The sequence below is a fragment of the Vulpes lagopus genome, chromosome 1, assembly GCF_018345385.1.
Source record: "Vulpes lagopus strain Blue_001 chromosome 1, ASM1834538v1, whole genome shotgun sequence".
Classification (NCBI taxonomy): Eukaryota; Metazoa; Chordata; class Mammalia; order Carnivora; family Canidae; genus Vulpes; species Vulpes lagopus.
This window is the reverse complement of record NC_054824.1, coordinates 118,481,695-118,506,944: the sequence shown is the minus strand read 5'-3', so window position 1 is coordinate 118,506,944 and position 25,250 is coordinate 118,481,695. Positions and strand designations below refer to the sequence as shown.

Sequence of the window (25,250 nt, the reverse complement as noted above, 5' to 3'; positions counted from 1 at the left end):
GATTTTAAGTCTAACCTTAATGACCAGCGGTCATTAAAGTGGTCAATGACCACCTTAAATACTTCAATATATCTTATCATAAATTATGCTGTTTTAATCTATAGTAAAGAAATGACAAAGAAACAAAAGCAAAAGTTCAGGCTTCTTACCCATCCATACTTCACCAAAACATCCTTGTCCTAATTTAACCTCTAGTCGCAAAGATTCTCGAGGGATTTCCCAAGCATCTTTTGCTAGACCTTGAGTCTGGGGTTTCACAGTTGGACACACGGTTGTTAACTTATGGCATAAACCATCAGCATGTTCTAGATAAATGAATAAACTATACTGTAAAATGAATTACTTATAAAAATTCAGGTACTCTATAGTACATTACTGTTTTTGAATGTTTAAATTGAAGAAAACAAAAACAATGTTTTCTCAGCTTTACTCAAAAAAAAAAAAAAAGGGAACTGTATGTATATAAGAAGCAAAACATACAAGAGGTGAAACATTAAAAAAAAAAGAGGTGAAACATTTTTTGTTAAATACATTTCTGAGGTTATAATTTATTGAATACTTACTATGTCTCAGCTATTGTGCTAATTCAGTACCTTAAAAATATCTCATATAAATAAATCTCAAAAAACTTAAGTGACTTTCTTAATGTCACCCAGTAAGGGATGGAAAAGGAATTCAAACCATAGTTCTGGTTGCCCTCAAAGTTCTATTTTTGACCACTGTGTTTTATTTCTTCCCAAAGAGATGCTACCATTAATTGCTATTTCTAATAACTAACCACTAATGTAAGAAGCACACCAAAAATTAAGGAAAAAATCTCATTTAAGATACTGATTTTCAAATAAGGGAGACACAAAAACAGGGACTCCCAAATTCACAATGGCTTGACTTGTGAATCCTGCTTATACAATCTTTCTTGTTATAAATAAGATACATCCTGTCACGTGTCCAAGTAACCACACAAATCCACATTCTAGAAAGTGCAATTATAACTGATATCACTGCTTGGCAATATGTGTGATCAATGTCAAGACTGATGGTTGCCTTGACAGACTGTAGCTAGCTGTCACTGAAGAAGAGACTGCCATGCAAACTTCCCCTCCCCTTGTATCAATAATTTTAAAACTTTCAGATGCATTCACATATCAAACTGGCAATGCAAAATTTTGAGACAAAAGAATATAATACTGAATACCTTCCAAAGGTCCTTGAAAGACTAGAAGAATGTCTACAGTTGCTATAAGTTAATTTTCCAGGAAAAAAAAAAATGCATCTTCAGATTAAATTTCATTAGATTTATACTTTAAGAAGTTTTATGTGGTCCAGCTCATGCAGAGGAAGGCAACCCAAAGGACATCTGATAGAGCTTTTTACATTAAGTATTCAGTTTTACTTACTTAACAAACGTCCTTAAAAAATATTTGCTTTTATGTTTTTTATTTATTGTCATAATCTATCTTGGCATTTAATTACCATGAAATGAAATTCCAATGTAAACACTATGCCAGTAAGATACAGGGACTCAAATAATGGTAGTAAGATTTTCGCCCATTTAAGAACCTAATTCAGGTAATAATACTACCTGTTCCTCATTTTAAAACTAGAATACAATAGACATCTATAAAGCACACTCTTGGTATAAAGCACCAAACTAAACCATTAGAGACATGAAGACAGAGATTCTATCCTCATAAAACAGAACATCAAGAAATAATTTTCACCTGTGAAATATTCACATACCTGTGTAGTGTTTTACCAACTTTTGCAGAGTATCAAATTGTGCTCTGGTTGTGATATAGTATCCACCATTGTCCAGTTTCCTAATTTTGTAGTGTTTCACATTGTCACCTCTTACCTCATCCCAATCACGAATAGAGAGAGAATAAGCACCTAGTTGGGGAAACAAATACTTTTTCTGTATCTTTCTCAAAATACTGTTCAAGAAAATTTTATACTTGGATTACATTATAATTACCTTTAGTAGTTTCACTCTCTCTTACTAAGAAAATACCTCGTTGATTCCCAGGATTCAGAAGTAATCTTTCAGCATCTTTTCTCCCCATTTTGCCAAAATACCATCTGGAAAAAATAGTGCTCTGAGTTAGAAATATGGAAGGGTCAGAAAGATTATAAATAAGGATTAGTAAGAAGGGAGCAAGAGGATGACAATAAAGAACTACACAGCTTAAAAACACAGCAAAACACAACGAAGTATCTTTATTAAATAGAATTATTACAGATACTACTGTCAGAATATACTGTCCTAGTATTTCCATGTATTAGCTACTCAACCAGTAGTTAATACACAGAAACTCCATGTATTAATTCAACTCCATCTGCAAGTCACAGGACTGGTAAATGGAGAAGGAAAGGCAATAACAGAGAACCCCTCAATCACTGATAGATGGAAATGTTAAGACTGTAGCAGGAAGAACAGACATGGTCCTCTGGTAAGAGTGTGATCATCTATTTTCATAAGGTGCAAGTGAACTATATTCAAATTATTAGCAACTCTAAATTAGCACAGCTTTGATTTAATATAGCTTTTGTGAATAAAAGGGAGTATCTCCTTTGGAGAAAATCACAGAATAAAACAGGAAGTTAACAAGTGTGAAGCAGAACAGAGTTATGGAGACAAATTACATATGGTAAAAGCAAATAAATATTGATAGAGCACCTACTATGTGCAAGGCACTGTGTTAACTATTGTGATATGAAAACAAGTATTTGTGAATCCCAGATATTCTTGATTTGAGCTAAAAAAATGTCACTGAAGATGAAATTTTTTAAAAGTTGTGAGAATAGCACATAGAACTTTCATATACCCTCCACCCAAATTTCTCAACTGTTATAATTTTACTTTGTCATATTCTTTCTTTCTCTGTGTGCATTTTTTTTTTCTGAGCTGATTGAGAGTAAGTTGCAAATATTCTGAATCATGACCCCTAAATACTTCAGTGTGCTTCCTCAAGACAAGGATACTCTCCTACATAACCACAGACCAAGCACCTAAGTCAAGAAATTAACTCTGATAAAATACTATCAACTGGGGGTAAATTTTTGAAGTGAAAGATCTGTAGAATATAAAAAGGGTTAATATAATTTTTTAAGTGAAAATATAAAGGATACAGACTAGGCATAATAGTATTATTAATGCAGATTCATTTATGATCCTACTATAAGCAAACAGTATGGCATTAATTATTAATTTTCAAGTAACATCTCTTATTAATGTGATGTATTAGCTGTATTAAGACTGGTATGTAATTGTGTGTGTGTAAAATTGTGGCTAAGTAGAATGTGCATTAAAACATTTTTAAAAATCAAAGTAATTAATAAAATATGAAGTAGTATCATACTCTTCTGCCTGAATGGAATCTGCAGGGGCTACATAATTGCTAGGGATATAGCCATTCTTTCCTGTAGCAATTGATCTTGCTTCCCACCAGTCTCCTTCCCTGTAACATATAAAACAACAATTACCACAAGGTAGATGACTGCTCAAAACACAATTTATTGCAGTGTTGCCTGGTATCTATGTAGAGAAGAGGTTTCACTTTAATTTTTTATGCACTTATTTGATAAAAAAATAAACTCAAAAGAATAATATTTAAATATGTGTTACATGAATTAAAGGAATAAGGCTAAGCAAAAGCACAAATGCATACATATTTCAGCTCCAAACAAAAAAAGTAAAAAGTTAGTTTAATTTTAGTTATTAATCCTTTTTTACGTAACTCCTTCAACCTAAAACAATAAACTATATTGAACAAAACAATTTCAGAGATAAACCTTTTAAATTACTCAGTTTCAACTGAATGTTTTCTTTTTCAAAAGCTTTACTGATAAATAATTTGCATACCACAAGTTTCCCCCTTTAAGATATATAATTTAATGGATTTTAATATATTCACACAGTTGTGCCACCATTACCACAATCAATTTTAGAACATTTCATCACTCCCCCACCCCCGGGCAAAGAAACCCTGTACCCATTAAAAGTCACTCTCTACTCCTCTACTCACTTCCCCCCATATTGCCAAACACTAAATCTGCTTTCTGTTCCTATGGATATGACTATTGTGGGTATTTCATATAAATAGAATCATATAATATGTGGTATGGTCTTTTGGACTGGTTTCTTTCACTTAGCATAATTTTTTCACAGTTCACCTATGTTGTAGCATGTTATTAGTTCATTCTTTATTGTCAAATGCTTTTAATCATACATAAAATCATAATGTTCTTTTTTAGTCATTTTAGTATCAGGATGTCCTAAAACTCCTGTAGACAAAATATTTGCAACAGGCAAGGATAATAAAAAATTTAATTCCTACAATAAAGTTTACAAAAATGTTATCATAAATATTTAAGTAAGACTAAAATCAATTCAGAACATGAGAACTATATATAGTTTGCAATATCTAAGCCTTGACTTTTCCAAAATTAATGTGAAAAAGAGCAAAAATTATCAGTCTCTAATGAGGAAGACATACAAAATGTGGGTTCTGCCACTAAAAATTAAATGCACATTATGGCCCTTTCACGAAGATGGCACCAAAGGCGAAGAAGGAAGCCCCTGCCCCTCCCAAAGCTGAAGCCAAAGCAAAGGCTTTGAAAGCTAAGAAAGCGGTGCTGAAAGATGTGCACAGTCACAAAAAAAAAGAAGATCCGTATGTCACCTACATTCCGACGACCCAAGACCCTGCGTCTCCCCGAAGGCAGTCCAAATATCCTCGAAAGAGTGCCCCCAGGAGAAACAAGCTTGATCACTATGCCATCAAGTTCCCCCTAACTACTGAGTCAGCCATGAAGAAAATAGAAGAGAACAACACACTTGTGTTCATTGTGGATGTCAAGGCCAATAAGCACCAGATCAAACAGGCTGTGAAGGAGCTCTATGACATTGATGTGGCCAAGGTCAACACCTTGATCAGGCCTGGTGGAGAGAAGAAAGCATATGTTCGACTGGCTCCTGACTATGATGCTTTGGATGTTGCCAACAAAATTGGGATCATCTAAACTGAGTCCAGCAGGCTATAAATCTAAATTTTTTCACCATAAAAAAAATGCACATTATGCTTTGCCAGAGAAAAGTACTGAAAATATTTTACCTAAATTGAAATTTTATAAATGATTGAGGGGAATCTGTTCTCCAGAAAAACGATGAAAAATCCTTTGGCAATTTAAATATTGACAAACACACACTTGGTTTGTAGGTTCCTGGTATGTATTAAGCACTTTCAGATATACAAACTGAAAACTCTGCATTTGTGCTAACTATTCGTGACTCATTCAAGCATTTATTGAATACCATTTAAGTGATAAAGAGAGGGTATGCTAGAACAGAGGTAAAAAGTCTGTACCTTCAAGAAACTCCGCCTAGAGCAGAATTTCTCAACCTTAGCACTACTGACTCTTTGAGCTGGATGATTCTTTGTTGTTGGGGGCTGTCCTGTGCACTGGAGGATGTTCAGCAATATGCCTAACCTTCACTGACTAGAAAACAGTGGAGACACCCTAACTGTAACAACCAAAAATGTCTCCAGACATTGCCAAATGTCTTCTGGGCAATTTTTCCCTGGATTCAGAGCCACTGGTCTGAAAGAATGAAAAGCACATGATCAACTATAATTCAAAGTAGTGACGGTAGCTACTACTGACGTTTGCACAGGGTGCGACAAGAACATGCAAGATAGATACCTAATCCAGTCGGAGATGAGGTGTGGCCCAGGTGGGAGAGAAAGAATGTCAAGAAAGGCTTCCTTGAGAAATCACATAGGAATATACATTTTGAAGGATAAATGGGGGTGGCCAGATAAAAGAAAAAAAAAAGGAGAGACAGGAAGTCACATTCCAGAAAAAAGAAACTGTATGTGTGAAGGCATGGGAAGGTGAGAAACCCCAGTGTATTCATGAAATTACAAGCAATTTAGTACAGCTAGGCAGTTTAATGAGGAATGGGAAGCAACTGGTGACTGATGTCCACCATTGTTATTGCTTTTCTTTTATCTCGATAGCAAGGCAAATGGTAGCTACTGAAAAACGACTTTAAAGCAGAGAGACATGACCATATTTTATGTTCTGGAATAATGGATAGCAAATGGAACAAGAATGTTAGGAAATATGACAGGAAGTAAAGAGACCATAATATATATTTTGAGAAGTTACGAAGTGGTTGCTATGCCTCCTAATGAAATTATGAGATCTATTTTTCATAACAAGCACTGAATTTTCAATTCAAACATTGATTTTTTTAGTAGGCCACTAAATAACGAAAGCCATTTAGTGGCCCACTAAAAGTCTAGAAGTCATCCCAGACTAAAAGTCTTACACAAAAAGTCTGAGTCACCTAAGGAAAAAGCAACTTAATGTGGTCAGGTTGGGACTGCAGGGATTCCCTACCTGGCCTTTTTCCTTTTTTTTTTTTTTTTTTTTTTAAGAGAAAGAAATAAGATCCTTAAATCATCTTATGCTTGAATAGGAACAAATAATTCTCTTTATAAAGATTTTTTTTTAAAGTAATGTACTTACTTGCATATATTCCCTCTAAATTCACTCTTATATGTCTACTGTTTATGGCAGAACCACACACTGCAGCACAATTTGTAGAAGTCATAATTTCTGGCTACAGAAGTAGTTATTATGCTATGTGTCTAAAGAAACCAAATACATCATCCAAACCAGTGGGCAGAGACCTATGCCTCACCACTCTCAGCAATGAATCAACCAGCTAAGTGGCTTCAGCATGAAGAGTAGGTTTCTGTCAGTACTTTTCCCTCACAAAACATTCCCAACTTACGTGTTGTTAATAATTTGAAACCGTTCACCCTTCTTGAATGAAAGGTCTTCTGTAGTTCTAGCTTCATAATCATATAAGGCCACAAATATAGTAACACCACCTATTGGAGCAAAAAAAAAAAAGACCAATGTAAATTACATAATTAATAAAAGAAAAATGTCAGCAAAAAAGCTTAAGCATAATTTTCTTCCTAGTCTCCAGAATCTATTTTTAAATGAAGACTTGGGCAGCTAGAGTTTAAGCTAATGAGATGCTCTACAGAAGGCCTTCCATGAAACTACTGGATGCTACAAATTCTAAAATTCTATATACCTACAGAAACAAATTAATTTTGATTCATAGTTAACAATATCTGTGACTTGGAAATACAGTAGAGATTCAAATCAATTCTTTGGCAGAAAAAGTATTAACAAGTACTATAAACTACTGGCACAAGAATAACTGTCATACACAGAATTGTACAGAGCTGTTTAAGAGATTACAACACTAAACTATTACCTGCAAGCTGAAGAATAGAATGGATTATTTATTTACCATTCTCCACTGAGTTCCAGTCATGTATTAACCGCCTATTTGACATCTCTACTTGAATGTCTAAGCAAATGGTACTACCATCTAATCAGGTACTCGAGTTAAGTCCCTTTATTAGCACAGGTAGTTCTACCTCTAAAATACTTTGTATCTATTTTCTTTTCCACTTCCATTGCTGCCACCCTAATCTAAATCCTTGTTATCTCTCACTGAGTCTGCTGAGACTGTTGAGGAGGACTAGTCTCCTAACCCACTTGTGTACCTGCTTTCCTCAATTCTCCACAAGGCTAGTTGCCAGAGTGAGGTTTTAAAAAAGGAAATTCAATTATGCAAATCCTTTATTTAAAACTCTTCAATTGCTTCTTCTTGGTCTTGAATAAAATCCAAACTTCTTACCAGAGTTTACAAGGTCCTGAGTAATCCTGACTCTACAGTCTCATATACAATTCTACCTCTGGTGTCCTCATAACCACCAGGTTTGTCTGTATCTCCTAAATTCTGCATTTGTTCTTCTCTCTTCCCAGAAAAGCTCTCTTCCCAGTTCTGCACATATAAATATCATTCTCATCAATCAAACCTCAGCTCAAATGATTGTTCCTCAAGATGACTTTCCCTGATCATCTAAAGGGCTTTTACCAATCACTCTGGTCAGTTCTTCATAGCATCTTATACCATTACTAATCCTGTTTAGTTGTTTATTCACTAATTATTGCCCAACTTTCATTATAATATAAACAAAAGAAACCTTGTTTCTCTTGCTTTCTTTTTTTTTTTAATTTTTATTTATTTATGATAGTCATCAGAGAGAGAGAGAGAGAGAGAGGCAGAGACAGAGGGAGAAGCAGGCTCCATGCACCGGGAGCCCGACGTGGGATTCGATCCCGGGTCTCCAGGATCGCGCCCTGGGCCAAAGGCAGGCGCTAAACTGCTGCGCCACCCAGGGATCCCTGCTTTCAATTCTCTATTGGTGGCACACAGACACTCCATATGTGCTAACAGATGTATATCCACGGATAGACTTTTCACATAAGTAAAGTATTTAGGTAAGTAAGTATATCTTTAAGTACCAACATTTACTTGAATTGTTTTGGATTACTGTCTTTCCCAAACATATAATCCTGAAAATTTGGCCGATGACTGAGAACACTATCATGGCTATTTTTACTGAGGTATTTAGAGTTAGGCAGTTAGAATTCAGACTATAATTGACCCTTTGATGTCCATAACTTCTCAAATGAGCAGTCTCATAGAATTTACTTATGGCATTTCTTTAGCACTTTTATTGTTCAGGAGGTTAAGCCAACTGAAAGGACAAATTTGTAGTCCAAGCCTGTAGAATAGATTCCTTTTTTGACCCTTCTGGTTGTTAGTAAGGATACATGTTGCTCAATTTGATGCTGGCAGCTGTTTTGCCAAGCCTAAGGTTAAAGCTGATTTACTCTAGGGGCTACCAGAAAGAGATCAAGGACTTGGGTCCTTGATGACATCAAGAAACTTCTACTGTATCAAGGAATCCTAGAGCTCACCCTACCTTTTTTTTTTTTTTTAAAGATTTATTTATTTATTCATTCAGAGAGAGAGAGAGGCAGAGACACAGGCAGAGGGAGAAGCAGGCTCCATGTAGGGAGCCCGATGTGGGATTCGATCCCGGGTTTCCAGGATCACACCCTTGGCTGCAGGCAGTGCTAAACCGCTGTACCACCGGGGCTGCCCTCACCATACCTTTTTTTTTTTTTTTTTTTTTCACCCTACCTTTTTTAAGGCAGTTATATTTTGTTACTCAAGGGACAAAGTACCCTGATTTGGAAACCCCACAAAAGACCTCTTCTTTTCAAAGTTTGACTACTTTTTAAAATGCATTTCTGACTCCATGAAAGTGTCCGTTGTCACTTCTCACTTGTTCTCAGAAAGGATATCATAATGTAAGAAAGGGATATCTGGCACAGGACATTAAATCTGGGCTCTCCTGCTTATTATCTGTGACTCTGAAAAAAAAAAAACCATTTAACTCTAAGCCTCAGGACTTTTTTTTTTTTTTTAAAGATTTTTATTTATTTATTCATGAGAGACACAGAGAAAGAGAGAGGCAGAGACACAGGCAGAGGGAGAAGCAGGCTCCATGCAGGGAGCCTGATGTGGGACTCGACCCCGGGTCTCCAGGATCACACCCCAAGCTGAAGGTGGCGTTAAACCGCTGAGCCACAAGGGCTGCCCAAGGACTTTCATTTTTTAAATCAATATCTGATAGTAAAACTGTATTATCATCGTAGTATTGCCATTTAATTAATATTATGGAACTACTAGAATACTTTAATATCGGATAGTACTTTATAAACCTGAAAAATCATAACATTCTTGAGGGAGGGGGGCATGTTTTTATTTTTATTTTTTTAAATTTTTTTTTTAAATTTTTATTTATTTATGATAGTCACAGAGAGATAGAGAGAGAGGCAGAGACACAGGCAGAGGGAGAAGCAGGCTCCATGCACCGGGAGCCCGACGTGGGATTCGATCCCGGGTCTCCAGGATCGCGCCCTGGGCCAAAGGCAGGCGCCAAACCGCTGCGCCACCCAGGGATCCCTGTTTTTAATCTTTATATCCCCAGTGCCTGCCACATAGTAGGCACTTAATAATTACTTGAAAAATGAATTAATGAAATAACGGTATAACCGGTAGATAATCATCAATTTATTCCCAAATTTTCCAGAACAATATCCATGTATAACATATAGCTTTAATTTTTAGGTTAGAAGCTTTAATTCATATAAACTTATATAAATCCCCAGTAAGTTATTTTTCTTACGTCAGGCCAAAACTTTGTGTACTGCCTGCCTAAGGTCACATTCTCAAACTGACAACAGAATTGTCCATTTAAATCTCACCTGTTAAACCAGCAGGATATGAACTTGGCACCACTGAGAATGAAGAAGATGCTCCTCCAAAAGGTGTCACTCCTGAGGATCCTCCAAATGGCGTCATGGAAAGACTGCTAAAATTAACAGATGCTCCCTTTGTCGAAGATGATGGTGCCACTGCAGTGTGTTCTGTTCCATAATGGCTGACACTTGTACTTACAGGTTCTGCAGTATTTTCAGTTCTATATTTAATGGTTGGACTTTTGTTTTCTTTACTTTTAATGCAGCCCATTATCAAATCTATAAGGTGACAGGCAAATATTTTGAGAAGTGGTTAATATAAAGTATACTTCAAAAAAATACAATTCAAAACTTCACCTTAAACAAGGAATTTTTCTCCTGCAAAAAAAGTAACATTAATAAAATAAAGCAAACAAAAGACTAGACAGCTAAAAATGAAGTTCCTTCTCCTCACTTATCTTTATTACCATTCTGCTGAAGCATCATTCCAACCATGTCATTCTCCAGCTCAACCATCTTAAATGGTCCAATGACAACATTAAATAATGTGCTAGGAAAGCCCCTGGATCTGAAGCCAAGAGGCCCAGTGGGAATCCTGGCTTCCTACTCAGTAGTGGAGTGATTTCAGGTATGTTGCTCGACCTCTCTGTACCCCAGTTACTTGAAAAAGAATAATAATAATAATAATAATAATAATAATAATAATAATAACACCTACTTCATAAGGCTTTCTATGAGGTTTAACTTAAACTTATTACAAGTTCTAGGCAATATGTAGCATGAAGTAAGCACTAGCAAATACTGGTTGTATTCCTTCTATCTGTACCAGCCCTCTGTGACAGAAATATAATCTGAGCCACATATATAATTCTCAATCTTCTAGCAGCCACATTTTTTTAAAAAAGGAATAGGTAAAATGGATTTTAACAATATATTTTATTTAATCTAGTACATCTAAAATATAATTTCAACATGTCATCAATATAAAAAAATTTTAATGAGTTTTTTTGTACTAAGTCTCAGAAATCCATTATGTATTTTAAACTTACAGTATATCTCAATTTTGGACCAAGTATACTTCAAGTGTTCAATATGTATTTGTAGCTAGCAGTAACCATTTATAGGACCAGGTAGCTCTGTAGCTTTTCCTTATCTACAGTCATACTCCCAATGCTTACCAAATTTGATCCCAATCTACCTTTCCAACTTTATCTCCTATTATTTCCTCATGCTTATCTATATACACACACTTTCCTGTTTCCCCAATACATATGCCCTACGCTTTCCCAAGTGTGTAGGGATTTTACATCTAAAACTTCTCTACCTGCTAATGTTCTATCCAATCACTGAAGATCATCACAAATGCTATTTTCCATTCAAGTTTTCCCCCTCATTATCCTTAAAACCTCCAATGTACTTTGGGGAGTTTTTTTTTTTTATGGGACTCTCTCATCTTATTCCATTTGGTATCTTGTTTTTTGCTTCCTGGACTAATTCCCACCTTATCCTCAAATTACTGGCAATACATTTCTTAAATATCAAGAGTTACTCATCTTTTACAAACTGTCTGGCTTACCAAGGTTACCAATATTGCAAAATCTGAATTATTATATTCACTTCCTGTGGGAGCACTGAATGGAACTTTCATTAATTTACTTACTTTTAAAGGTCATTCTTGTTTTACAGCTTTTCCTTTCTTATGTGGCATTCAAAAAGAAGTAGATCAGTGATAAGATGACTGACTCTTAAATTCTCAAAGAAGGAGTGAACATTTATAACCCTGGCTATAAAACATTTAAGAGGTAGCTATACTGCAGTAATCAGACAAGAATTAAGGGCATCCAAATTGGTAAGGAAGAAGCGAAAATGTCACTACTTGCAGATGACATGATACAATATATAGAAACTCTAAGGGCTCCAACAAAAAACTATTAGAACTAATAAATGAACTCGGTTAAGCTGCAGGATACAAAACTAAGTTACAGAAATCTGTTGCACTTCTACACAGTAATAATTAAATAGCAGAAAGAGAATGAAGAAAATAATCCCATTTGTAATTGTACCAAAAAGAATAAAACACCTCAGAATAAATTTAACCAGAGGTGAAAGACTGATATACTGGAAGTTATAAGTCATTAATGAAAGAAACTGAAGACAGTGCAAACAAATGTCAAGGTATACCATGTTCATGGATTGTAAGAATTAATATTGGTAAAATGTCTATAACACCCAAAGCAATCTATGGATTCAATGAAATCCCAATCAAAATACCAATAGAATTTTCCACAGAATTAGAATAATTCTAATATTTGTTGGATGGAACTACGAAAGACCTGAATAGCCAAAGCAAACTTGAGAAAGAACAACAATGCTGAGGATGTCATACTCACAGACTTCAAAGTATACTACAGAGTTATAGTAATCAAAACAGTATGGTACTGGCACAAAACCAGGTCAATAGAATGAATAGAACAGGGAGCTCAATATAATCCCATGCTTATATGGTCAATTCATCTATGACAAAAGAGGAAAGAATATACAATGGGGAAAAGACAGTCTTTTCAATAAATGGTGCTAGGAAAACTGGACAGCTACACACAAAAGAATGGAACTGGGCCACTTATACTATACACAACAATAAATTCAAAATGGATTAAAAACCTAAATGTGAGACCTGAAGCCATAAAATTCCTAATATAAAAACAACATAAGGGCAGCCTCGGTGGCACAGCGGTTTAGCGCCGCCTGCAGCCCAGGGCATGATCCTGGAGACCCTGGATCAAGTCCCACGTCAGGCTCTCTGCATGGAACCTGCTTCTCCCTCTGCCTATGTCTCTGCCTCTCTCTCTCTCTCTCTCTCTCTGTCTCTCTCTGTGTCTCTATGAATAAATAAAATCTTAAAAAAAAAACATAAGCAGTAATCTCTTTGACATCAGCCTTAGCAACATATTTTTGGATATATCCCCTCAGGTAAGGGAAACAAAAGCAAACATAAACTATATCAAAATAAAAAGCTTTTGCACAGCAAAGGAAACCATCAACAAAACAAAAAGGTAACTCAGTGAATGAAAGATATGTGCAAGTTATATTCCTGATAAGGGATTAGTATGCAAAATATATAAAGAACTCATACAACCTAACAGCAAAATAACAAATAATGTCGTTGACAAATGGGCAGAAGAACCAAACATTTTTCCAAAGAAGACACACATGTGAAAAGACATAAGACACATGAAAAGATGCTCAACATCACCAGTCATCAGGGAAAGTCAAATCAAAACCAAAATGAGAAATCACCTCCTCGCAGTCAGAATGATTAATATAAAAAAGAAATAAGAAGTGTTGATGAAGATGTAGAGGAAAGGAACCCTCCTGCGCCATTAGTGTAACGTAAATTGGTGTAGCCACTGTGGAAAACAGTATGGAGGTTTCTCTAAAACTTAAAAATAGTACTATGTGATCTACTATGTACACTAATGGGTATTTACCCAAAGAAAACAAAAACACTAATTTAGAAAGCTATATGCCATTATTTACAATAGCAAAGATCCAGAAGCAACCTAAGTGTCCATTAATAGATAAATGGATAGGGGTGCCTGTGTGGCTGTCAGTTAAGCACCCAACTCCTGATCTCAGCTCATGTCGGGATCTCAAGGTCATGAACTTCAGCCCCATGTTGGGCTCCACGCTGGATGTGAGGCCTACTTAAAGAATTTTTTAAATAGATAAATGGGGCACCTGGGTGGTTCAATCAGTTAAGTATCTACCTTTGGCTCAGGTCACGATCCCAGGGTTCTGGGACCCGGTCCTGCTCAGCAGGGAGTGTGCTTCTCCCCCACTCTACCCCTCCCCACTGCTCGTGTTCTCTCTCTCAAATAAATAACACCTTTTAAAAAAACAAAATAAAATAGATAAATGGATAAAGATATGATATGTACATACACACATACACACACGCGCACACACACACACACACACACACAGAGGAATATAACTCAGCAACAAAAAAGAATGAGATCTTGACATCTGCAACAACATGGATGGACCTAGTAGGTATTATGCTAAGTGACATAAATGACCAATTCTCGATTTTTCTTGTTACACTTCAGTAAGTTAAAGCTTTTGAGATTTGTCTAATTATCCAAATTATTAAATTTATATTAGCATAAAGTTGTTTGTAATGTTTCTTTATAATTACACAATCTTTGGGGGTTTCTATTAAGAGTTCTGAATGATCAACAAAGATTTTTTTCCTCTAGCTAGAAAAAATTCAAATGCCCGCCGCCCCTGCCCCATGACCTCAAAGGGCTATTAGCTCATATCAACCTGGTCAACTTTTTGCCTGGCTTTACTCGTTTCACTCTACATACATACATTCCAGAATTCAGAGAAAAATAAAATATTAGACTCCTATAGAAGCTTTTAGAATTATTTTTCTACACAGTGTCCTTTTGGAATTTTGCACTGCAACTTTCAGCTGCCTCAGCCTCCATGAATTCTGATCTCTGTCTTCTCAACTTGTTGAGACCACTGTCCTTTGCTCAAGAGTCCTCTTGCTGCTCTGTAATTCAGACTATGCCTATAGGCAGGAAGTTGGAGTGATTAGGTGATCATACAGCTCACTTGTTTATTACCCTCATTTCAGGGATCACAGTCCTGCACTGCTGTTGTCTTAACATCTGAAAACAGTTGTTTTATATATTTCATCCAGATTTTCAGTTTTTAGGGTTTTTTTCTGGGGGGGGGGGGGGAGCAGGGACGGTAAATCCATCATGGCTACTTAAAATGTTCTTAAAAATTAATCCCTAGAAAAAACATTTCATTCTCTGGTTTTAATGTCATTAAAGTACAAAGGGTATTAATTTCCAAATAAATTTGTACTTCAGTTTATATAACAGATTTATTCTTTAATAATGATCACTTTCAAACAAATGAACATTTTAAGTGTTTTACTATAATTGCTTAAAGTACTCTGTGGGATTTTCCTTTTAATTTAAAGAAAATAAAATAATTTTTAAAGTATCATTTCCATATGTGCCCACACAGTAAGTCTAAAATTTATACTTAGGGGGCAGCCCCGGTGGCGCAGCGGTTTAGCGCCGCCTGCAGCCCAGGGCGTGATCCTGGAGACCCTGGATCGAGTCCCACATCAGGCCCTCTGTATGATGCCTGCTTCTCCCTCTGCCTGTGTCTCTGCCTCTCTCTCTGTCACAATGAATAAATAAATAAAATCTTTTAAAAATGAAATTTAAAAAAAAAAAAATGAAATTTATACTTAGCTTAATGCACGGAAAACTGTTCTGAACTCAAGAAAGGGTTTTAATCTAAAGATAAAAATGGTAATGGGCAGAAGGTAAAAAATCTCATAAGTCAGAAACTACAGAACAATGTGATCATACAGATTAATCACCAAAGGCTGGTGTTTCAGTTTGAATGCGTATCTTGACAGTACGTTATCACTGCTTTATTGCTAGGAGCTTATTACTTCCTGGATTCAGCATCTCTATTTCAGTGCTCCTGATGCTTTAACCAGCTCTTTTGCTCTACTGGGATAGCTGTTCCCTACCTCATAACTTCTACTTACTTATAATTTTGATTCATTTGTGGTCTATCCAGGTTCCCGCAATTTCCCACAGCCACTGCTTGATTTGTCCAAGTTTGCAATGATATGAAGGAGAATAAAAGCAAAAGCCCTAACTTGCTGACCAATTATGGTTTAGCCATCAGGTGCTTACTCCATGGTTCTCCTTTAATGACTGTGAGTCTAGAAGGTACCATCATGACTATTCTGTTTAGCATAAATTCTTGCTCTTAGCTATACAGATGCACATTTTAGCAAAATGTAGAGTGAAAACCTTTCAAATTGAAATAAATTTTTGTGCTAAAATCAGGTTAATACAAGTTGACTCCAACCACACAGGTTTGATTGCACAGGTCTACTTATACACAGGTTTTTTAGAGTACTGTAAATATTTTCTCTTCCTTATGATATTAACATTTTCTCTTTATTGTAAAAATACAGCATTTAATACATGTAGCATACAAAACATGTGTTAACTATTTGTGTTATTGTTAAGGTTCCTGGTTAATTGTAGACTATCAGTCGTTAAGTTTTAGGGGATTCAAAAGTTATACATGAATTTGACTGTGTGGGGGCTCAGCACTCCAAACCCCTAAATTGTTCAAGGGTCAAATGTATATGCAAAGTTTTACCTTGATTCCTCAACACACCTGAACTACTTTCTCATTTTCCCTGGATAATGGGCAAGAAAAAGTGTGGAACTAAAAATATTAACAGTTTTGCTGAAGAGGCAAGTTTTCAGGAACAGAGAAGTAAAATGGGTCCTTACTATTTCTCATATGACTGTCCACCACTTAGCTGTGTGAGCTTTGGCAAGCTACTCAACCTTTCTGTGTCTCAGTTTCCTCAACTATAAAATGAGGATAATAAAAGTAAGCCTCCTGGAATTGAGGAGTTATCTGTAATGCACCTAAAACAGTACCTGGCATATATAACTCATTAATGTTTGCTATCATGGTGATGATTTTGATAATGAGAGAGCTCCCCTCTCCAGAATATAAGAATGGGAAAATTGAAAAAAAGTATTAAGTATAACACATACAAATGTACACCTCAATGAATTAGCAGAAACAGAATACCAATGTAACTCATCACTCAGATCAGGAAACATACTGACAGCAACCATTGTACTGGAAATATGCCTTGCAGTAGATAGATTACTGGGTCACAGGGTATACACTGCTGGACAGTTTTCCAGGGTGGCTGTACCAGCTTATACTCCCAACAGCAGAGTGTGAGAGTTACCATTTTCACATCTTCACAAGTACTTAGCATTTTCAATCTGTCTGATGGATGTATGGTGGTCTCTTGTGATTTTAACTTTACATTCACAATTACTAATGATATGAGAGCCTTTACATGTTTACTGGCCATTCTCCTTTATGAGAGGTCTGTTCAAGACTTGTTCATTTTTCTTTTTTTTTTTTTTTTTTTTTTTAAATTTATTTATGATAGTCACAGAGAGAGAGAGAGAGGCAGAGACACAGGCAGAGGGAGAAGCAGGCTCCATGCACCGGGAGCCTGATGTGGGATTCGATCCCGGGTCTCCAGGATCGCGCCCTGGGCCAAAGGCAGGCGCCAAACCGCTGCGCCACCCAGGGATCCCTTGTTCATTTTTCTATAGGGTTTTCTTTTTCTTATGATCTATCGGCATTCTTTGTATTTTCTAAATATTAGAGGAGTGGAATTTTTATCACCTTCACTCCTCTATTCCCTTAGAATAAAGCTAAGAACATAATAAGCATCAATAAATTTTTCAATAAATGCTTATTTTGTCTGTCTTCAGATCACCTCCATTTCTACAATTCTGCTTCACATTTTGGCAATTTATGGTGATACTCAACCTCTAATTCTACCAAAAGCGTTTCTAACATGTTGACTACCTAATAATCTTAAAAGTAAAGATTTATAAAGACTTTTATAAATATTTATAGAGGTATTCCAGATTAATTTCCCCAATTTACTTTCCTAACCTGCTTTCCCCAACACTGTTCAAATTCCAAAATACAGACTTAGGGCTAGGGAAGACAAAAAAGCCAATTAGAAGTTAACTACACAAATCAAAAACTGTGTTTTAGGTGGAAATAGCAGCATGTTCAAAAGCACACAGACAAGAGAAAACAAAGTGGATTTTGAAACCACAGAGTTCGGTGCTGAAGTACAATATAAAAGAAGAAGAAGAAGAAAGAAGAGGCCAGAATAAATAGCAACAGGGAACAGAGCATATGTCACAAGGTTTTCTTTTTTTAAAAAGACTTTATTGGGATCCCTGGATGGCGCAGCGGTTTAGCGCCTGCCTTTGGCCCAGAGCATGATCCTGGAATCCTGGGATCGAATGCCACATCAGGCTACCTGCATGGAGCCTGCTTCTCTCTCTGCTTGTGTCTCTGCCTCTCTGTATCTCTCATGAATAAATAAAATAAAATCTTTAAAAAAGACTTTATTTATTGAAAGTGCCCGTGAATGCAGGAGGGGTAGAGGGAGAGGGAGGAAGAGAACCTCAAATAGACTCCATACTGAGTGTGTAGCCTGACAAGGAGCTTTCTCTCACGACTCCAACAATAACCAGAGCCAAAATCAAGAGTTAAGCGCTTAACCGACTGAGCTACCAAGGAGTCTTGCAAGTATCTTATATTTCCTTCTAATTAAACTACTTTAGATATATGAACATTAATTTCATTTTTGTTGAAAGAATAAATTACTGAATTGAAATGTGGCCCTGAATAATCTATCCAACAACCCAACAAGTTGTTTCCCTCCAAAGGGCCAACCATAGCAAAAATTCTATAAATACTTGCAGGTTTTCCAACCATTTCCTTTTTTTTTTTTTTTTTTTTTTAATGATAGTCACACAGAGAGAGAGAGAGAGAGAGAGAGAGAGAGAGAGGCAGAGACACAGGCAGAGGGAGAAGCAGGCTCCATGCACTGGGAGCCCGACGTGGGACTCGATCCCGGGTCTCCAGGATCGCGCCCTGGGCCAAAGGCAGGCGCTAAACCACTGCGCCACCCAGGGATCCCTTTCCAACCATTTCCTAACATCAATTCCAAAGGTCAGAAAAAAATGTTTTTCAACTTTATACATATATGTACGTGGTCATATAGCAGAACTGCCTATATTGAACCTGCTTTGTTACAGTGTGACTAGTAGAGCTGGAGCAAATTTGATATATTTTTTAATGCATCTGGCTCAATCATTACCAGGTAACACACTGTGCAGTGTGTTGAGGTATTTCGTTTTAAAAATATTTTATATATGGGACACCTGGGTGGCTCAGCGGTTGAGTGTCTGCCTTTGACTCGGAGTGTGATCCCAGAGTCCCCAGATCAAGTCCCACATTGGGCTCCTTGCAGGGAGCCTGCTTCTCCTCCCTCTGCCTATGTCTCTGCCTCTCTAGGTCTCTCAAGAATAAATAAATAAAATCTTTTTAAAAAAATGTATACTTTGACGATGCTTTGTTTCCAAAGTACTTTATTACTTAATTTGATCCCACAATAATCCTAGTATGTTACCAGCAAAAGAATAAGGATAATCTCTACATCATATAAGGAACGTGAGGCCTGGGGAGATTGACTTACTCTAGGAGTTGAGGCTGTCTTCTGAGTTACCTTCTCTCCTCTACCCATACAGAGCCTCTAGGAAAGCTTTCTGTGTTCTTTGATTAAGTTACTAAACATTAGCCTTTAGAAAATGTTACAAACATGATACACTATTGGCAGTCAGCTTCACTGCCCCACCTACAATACAAGTCTAACTAAAAACAGTACCCCACCCCTCTGCACCATGACCATGTTGCCTTATTAACAGTGATTAATATTTCTCAGATAACTTAACATACCTTTGAACTGTTAAAAAAAAAACACATCTACATTGTATCTGTAAACTACCTCTAGCAAGCTGAGCAATTATTATATGCTGTATCCAGGGGAAGAGGGAGCCCTAGTATGTCATTTTGCCCAAATAGCTCCAGTTTACAACTAAGTTTTAAATCTGTAAGAAATCCCAAAGAAATAAATTTATAGAATTAATCATAAGATTTGAAATGATCAGTTCTCCACAGGTCATAATGCTCTACAGACCATAAACATAAAGGAGGATTTTTCTTCAACTTTCATTTTTAAATCTCTTCCCTTTAGCATAAAGCACAAAGGGCAAGCAGGACTAGGAAAGAATAGAAAACATAGATGGAAAGGAGGAAACAGCAGACTACTAAAGGGCGTGCACTTTGTCTTATAAAAGCAAACAAAGAACTTAATTTTCCAAGAGTCAAAGGAGAACAGAACAGAAAATGTGAGCAATGGAAAACTGAGCTTGCAGGGCTCACTGATAGCAATTTTCTACTTTTTTTTTTTTTTTTTCATTTTAGATATACCAACAATTCACCTTAAAGAAAAAGTAAGCCCAATCGTTCTAAATTCCTCATGGTTCCTTATGGTTTCTTTAACGAAATCTGGCATCAGATCAGCCATAAGACCTAATGTAAGATATATATAAAGAATACCTAAAATGTATTATATTAGGAATTGTAATAAAAAAAATCACTTATGAATTAATGTAAAGTCCCAAGATTTTTAAAAACCAATTATATTAAACATGGAATAGATCTGAGTTATGAAGCCTCCAGGTAAAAGTTAGCTACTTCTGGCCACTTTAGGCAATCATTAAAAACAGTTTGTTAAAAAAAAAAAAAAAAAAAAACAGTTTGTTAGTAGAACACTTGTAAATACTTACCAGGCATCATTCCCTCTACAAATTCAGTCAACTTTTGAAAAAAGCCAATTTTATACGTATCTTAAAAATTTTATCCTCTGATTTTCACACTTTATCTACTACTTCTTTACCAAGACTTTATACCTGCTATTAGAGTAAATAATTAGATACTATTTTCAAGTCGTAAAGTCAATTAAATGCTCCTCAGGCACTGTTTGGATTCTTCTTTAGTTGAGAATTTTAAAACTTAACATATCATGCAACTATTTAAAAATGTATATACCCCTCCCGTTTTATCTCCTTAAGACTAAAGAGCAAAAGAAACTGGATACACACTCATTTTTAGAAAGGTTATTAAATTGACCTGAAAGTCTTTAATTTTCCTCAAAATTGCGTATTTACTTTATTCCCATCATGCTTTTGCTGTAATAATACCTTGACTTTCAATGTATGCTTTAGCTAATAGACTTAAAACTTAAACATTTAATTGGTATATAAATGGAATATACAACTGTACACATGAAATTAACACAGAAGATTTGGGGAGAAGGAGCTTTCAGCAATAGAAGTAAAAAGCAAGGAGTAGTCAGATGTGCTTCAAAAACCAAAGTAAGTTACATCAATCAAGTGAAGGGGAGCATAGCTGGACATGAGCTGGGAAATAAGGCAAGAAGTAATCAGTTTAATCTGTTACAGTTCTCAGAAACTAGGAATCTTTCTGATCTTTGATACCTTTGATACCTTTTTGGTCTTGTACTCTGTTCAACCACTAGCCTTTTCTCAGGAATTAGCAGAAGGTATGACCTTGCCTCTCATACTCAAGCTACTATTTCTAGTAATAGGAGTAAAAAAAATTTTTTTAAGTTTTAACTGATATCCAAGAATGTAATCTGTTCATATTATCTAAAAACACTTTTTTCCAGTTATAAAAAAACTTTATTTTGAAATTTTAGATGTACAGAAGTTATAAACACATTTTGAGTATATGTGCTGCCAAAGCCAGCACAACAAATGTTTCTTTTTTTAAAGATTTTATTCATTCATTCATTCATTCATTCATTCATGAGAGAGAGAGAGGCAGAGACACAGGCAGAGGGAGAAGCAGGGTCCATGCAGGGAGCTCGATGTGGGACTCGATCCTGGAACCCCAGGATCATGCGCTGAGCCAAAGGCAGACGCTTAACCGCTGAGCCACCCAGGCGTCCCATGTTCCTTTAAAATATTGTACTTTTTAGCTTATTTTCCTACCTAATACCCTTTTCACAAGCAAGATGATATATATACTTTTTTAAGATTGTAATTATTTATTCATGAGACACACACACACATAGGCAGAGGGAGAAGCAGGCTCCATGCAGGGAGCCCGATGTGGAACTCGATCCGGAATGCCGGGATCATGCCCCAAGCCAAAGGCAGATGCTCAACCTGCTGAGCCACCCAGGCATCCCAAGATGATATATTATTATATGTAGTTTATTTTGCTAGAATTTGATACAAATTAAATATCTGCTTCAAAATTTTAATTGCCAAATGTTAAAAGGTTTTTTAATTTTTTTAACTTTAAGAAAATTCTATCCTGTCATCAATAAATAAAAAAGTATGGTTTTGGTGTACACTAGGTATTTAAATGTTTGTTGTTCAATTTTAGCCTGTTTCAGTCAAAATCAATGCCAATATAACTGTCTGGATATCTACTAGGTAAATGGGTATGTTAAATACTGATTTTGCCTTTAAATAGGCCTCTTTCTGGGCACCTGGTTAAGCGTCTGCCTTTGACTCAGGTCATGATCCCAGGGTCTTGAGATCGAGTCCCACATTGGGCTCCCTGCTCAGTGGGAAGCCTGCTTCCACTTCTCCCTTTGCCCCTCCCCTCTGCTGATGCTCTTTCTCTCACTCTCCATCTCAAATAAATAGTATCTTTAAAAAATAAATTTAAAAAAATAGGCCTCTTTTTTCCTCTACAGTCTACAGAATAGTAGTAATTGTAAAGTAGAAGGGCAAAGGCAAGCAATGACTTTCTAGCAATTTGTTGGAAGAGAACATGGTTTTACTTTTTTAAATTAACAGAAGAAGTCTCAGATCTTCTAAAATATCAAAACTTATTATATATATACCTACAGGCATTCTCTCCCAGAAACATAGAAGATGAAAAATTAGTTCTAGTTTTGCCAAAATACCCACTCACTATGAGTCTCTTTTAACTGGCTTTTAGCTGGGCAGCCACTGTTAACACCTTCCAAGAATCTCAAATTTACTGTCTCCAAAATGGGATCTGTCATCTTTCCCATCAACACCCACTCTTCTTTCTCTATTACCCATGTTTCAATTAATGGTAAGTAGACACTACCTTAGACTCCTGAGAGTCATTTTTAACTCATACTCCATATATCTAATCAGTCACCAGGAGCTGACCACACTACCCTGTAATCTCCAAAATTCTTCTACTTCTCCAATTAAATTACTACCTCACTTGGCTACTAATCATTTGTATTAATGCAAAAGCTTCCTTAACTGACCTCCATACCTCTTATGTTACAGTCTTTCCGTCTTTATTTTATTTTTTTATTTATCCATGAGAGACACAGAGAGATGCAAAGAGAGAGGCAGAGACACAGGCAGAGGGAGAAGCAGGCTTTATGCAGGGAGCCCGAAGTGGGACTCAATCCAAGGTCTCCAGGATCACACCCTGGGCTGAAGGCAACGCTAAACCGCTGAGCCACCCAGGATGCCCTCTTTCCATCTTTTCTGGTTGTAGTGTGAAGATGTGTCTTCTACAAAGAAAATCTGATTAGGAATGTGAAAATGAATAAAGGAAACCTCATTTCAAATGGAATTGGGAGGCCAGAAGGGGGAGTTCTCATGCCCTACAGCTTTTCCCCCATTGTGGGCCCCAATAGGAAAAGACAGACCTCTCACTTCCAACAGGAAGCCTACTTCTCCAACGGGAGGAAAGAAGAATTTCTCCTTGCTCAGCAACAAGCTCAGCCAATAAGAAAATACAACTCAGCCAATGAGAAATCTCACCACTCTGAAGTCTCAATTTTCCCTAAAGGACTTTTGTTCAACTTCCAACTTTCTCCTTTTCTCTACAAAGTAATACTCTTCTCTTTTGATCTCGACTTGCCCATGGTGTCTCAAATTGCAATGCTCTGCTATACCCGAATAAATCCATTTTCCTGGTCAAAATAACTGACAGTTATAAAGGTTAACAGGAGCCTTCAATGGCCCTAATTCCCTCTTGCTCCTAAAACACCTTAACATGAAATAGAAGGCTCTGCATGATTTTTTTTTAACCTCTTCTGATATCTCTTTCCATTCATCTCCTGCATTCTATGTTTCTCATATTAAACACACCATGGTTCTTTTCATACATACTTGGCAAAACCTACTTTTTCAAAAAAAAAAAAAAAAACAAAAAACTACCTTTTCTTATGCTTGACTTAAGACTACCCAACCTTCAGGTCTTAGCTTAAAGATTCAAGGAATCTTCCCTGAATTCTCAAGTACTCTTACAGCATATTTTATTCCCTCCCCCAACCATTTACTACCCTGAATTGTCATTGCTTGTTTGTCTCTATCTTCCTCTGAACTGTAAACTCTGGGACAGCAAATTTTTTGTCTCTATTGTAGCTTGGCCTACTATCTACCCCACAGCTAACATCCAGTATTTTTAGAGTGAATGAGTTAAGAACTAGCTTTGGAGTAAGACCTGAATTTCAATCCTGGTTCTGTCATTTATTAGCTAACTGTGCTCCTTTATCAAATTACTTAAATTGCTCTGAAACCCAAAGCTCCTTTTTTTCCCCCAGGATTAATAATATGTATCTTGCAAGGTTGTGACAATTAACTGACATTATATGGAGAGTAGCTAACACATACTCGAACAAAGCCATGTATCTGCATTGGTTAAGACTCTTCTAGCTACAAGGACAGAATTTTTTTTTTTTAAGATTTTATTTATTCATGAGAGACACACAGAGAGGCAGAGACATAGGCAGAGGGAGAAGCCAGCTCCCTGCAGGGAGCCTGATGTGGGACTCAATTCCAGGACTCCAGGATCACAACCTGAGCCAAAGGCAGCCCTCAACCACTGAGCCACCCAGGTGCCCCACAAGGACAGAATTTGACTAATGGTAGCTGAAGCAAAAAGAAAAATTTTTATAAAGCATACAGGAATTTCTCATTGAATTTAGTCATAGGGAAAGACTAGAACCAAGAACTTAAATAACAGAAAGCATATTTATTTGTTTTTCCTGGTCCTTCTGTCTGTCCCACTTCCAGACCTGTCTTCCCCATCTCCTCCTCCCCTTCCTACTTACTGATCTCTCTCTCCTCCTTCCCCTTTGTCTGTTTGTTTCACTCTCTCTCCAACCTTTCACCTCTGCTACCCTGTTCATCTGCGTCCTTTTTCTCTCCAATGGCAAAATGGCTTTTTCGACTCTTTACATGGCTGCCAATAGTTCCAGAGTTACAGATCTTCATTTTAGAGTGATTCTAAGTATGAACTCCACAAATTCCTACAGGACTTCTAGCCTGGACCCCTCCAGCCAGTGGCATCACCATCAAAACATGGCAGATGGGGAAGATCTTAGAAAATAAGAGAGTCTAGGCAATCAAAACACTAGGGGCTTACTACTTCACCCATTAAGTAAATGCTACTAATGTTTCACAAGAATTATTTTACTTAAGTGAATTAGCCATGGTAAGACTATATTAGTAATTCATCAAGTTTTAAGTTAAACTTCTCTGATT

At 36.5% G+C, this 25,250-nt stretch overlaps 1 protein-coding gene and 1 pseudogene across 1 annotated transcript in view; one reads left to right on the top strand and one right to left on the bottom strand.

Moving 5' to 3' along the window:
- YES1 (YES proto-oncogene 1, Src family tyrosine kinase) overlaps positions 1-25,250 on the bottom strand; it is a 68,485-nt gene that overhangs the window by 15,519 nt on the left and 27,716 nt on the right. Inside the window, exons 2-7 of the mRNA XM_041752708.1 lie at positions 10,216-10,488; positions 6,803-6,902; positions 3,360-3,458; positions 1,976-2,079; positions 1,741-1,890; positions 150-305 (exon numbers count right to left, since the gene is read on the bottom strand). Of these exons, the coding sequence (XP_041608642.1) occupies positions 150-305; positions 1,741-1,890; positions 1,976-2,079; positions 3,360-3,458; positions 6,803-6,902; positions 10,216-10,480 (874 nt within the window). The 5' untranslated portion in view covers positions 10,481-10,488. The remainder of the gene's footprint in view (positions 1-149; positions 306-1,740; positions 1,891-1,975; positions 2,080-3,359; positions 3,459-6,802; positions 6,903-10,215; positions 10,489-25,250) is intronic.
- LOC121489559 lies at positions 3,478-5,022 on the top strand (annotated as a pseudogene).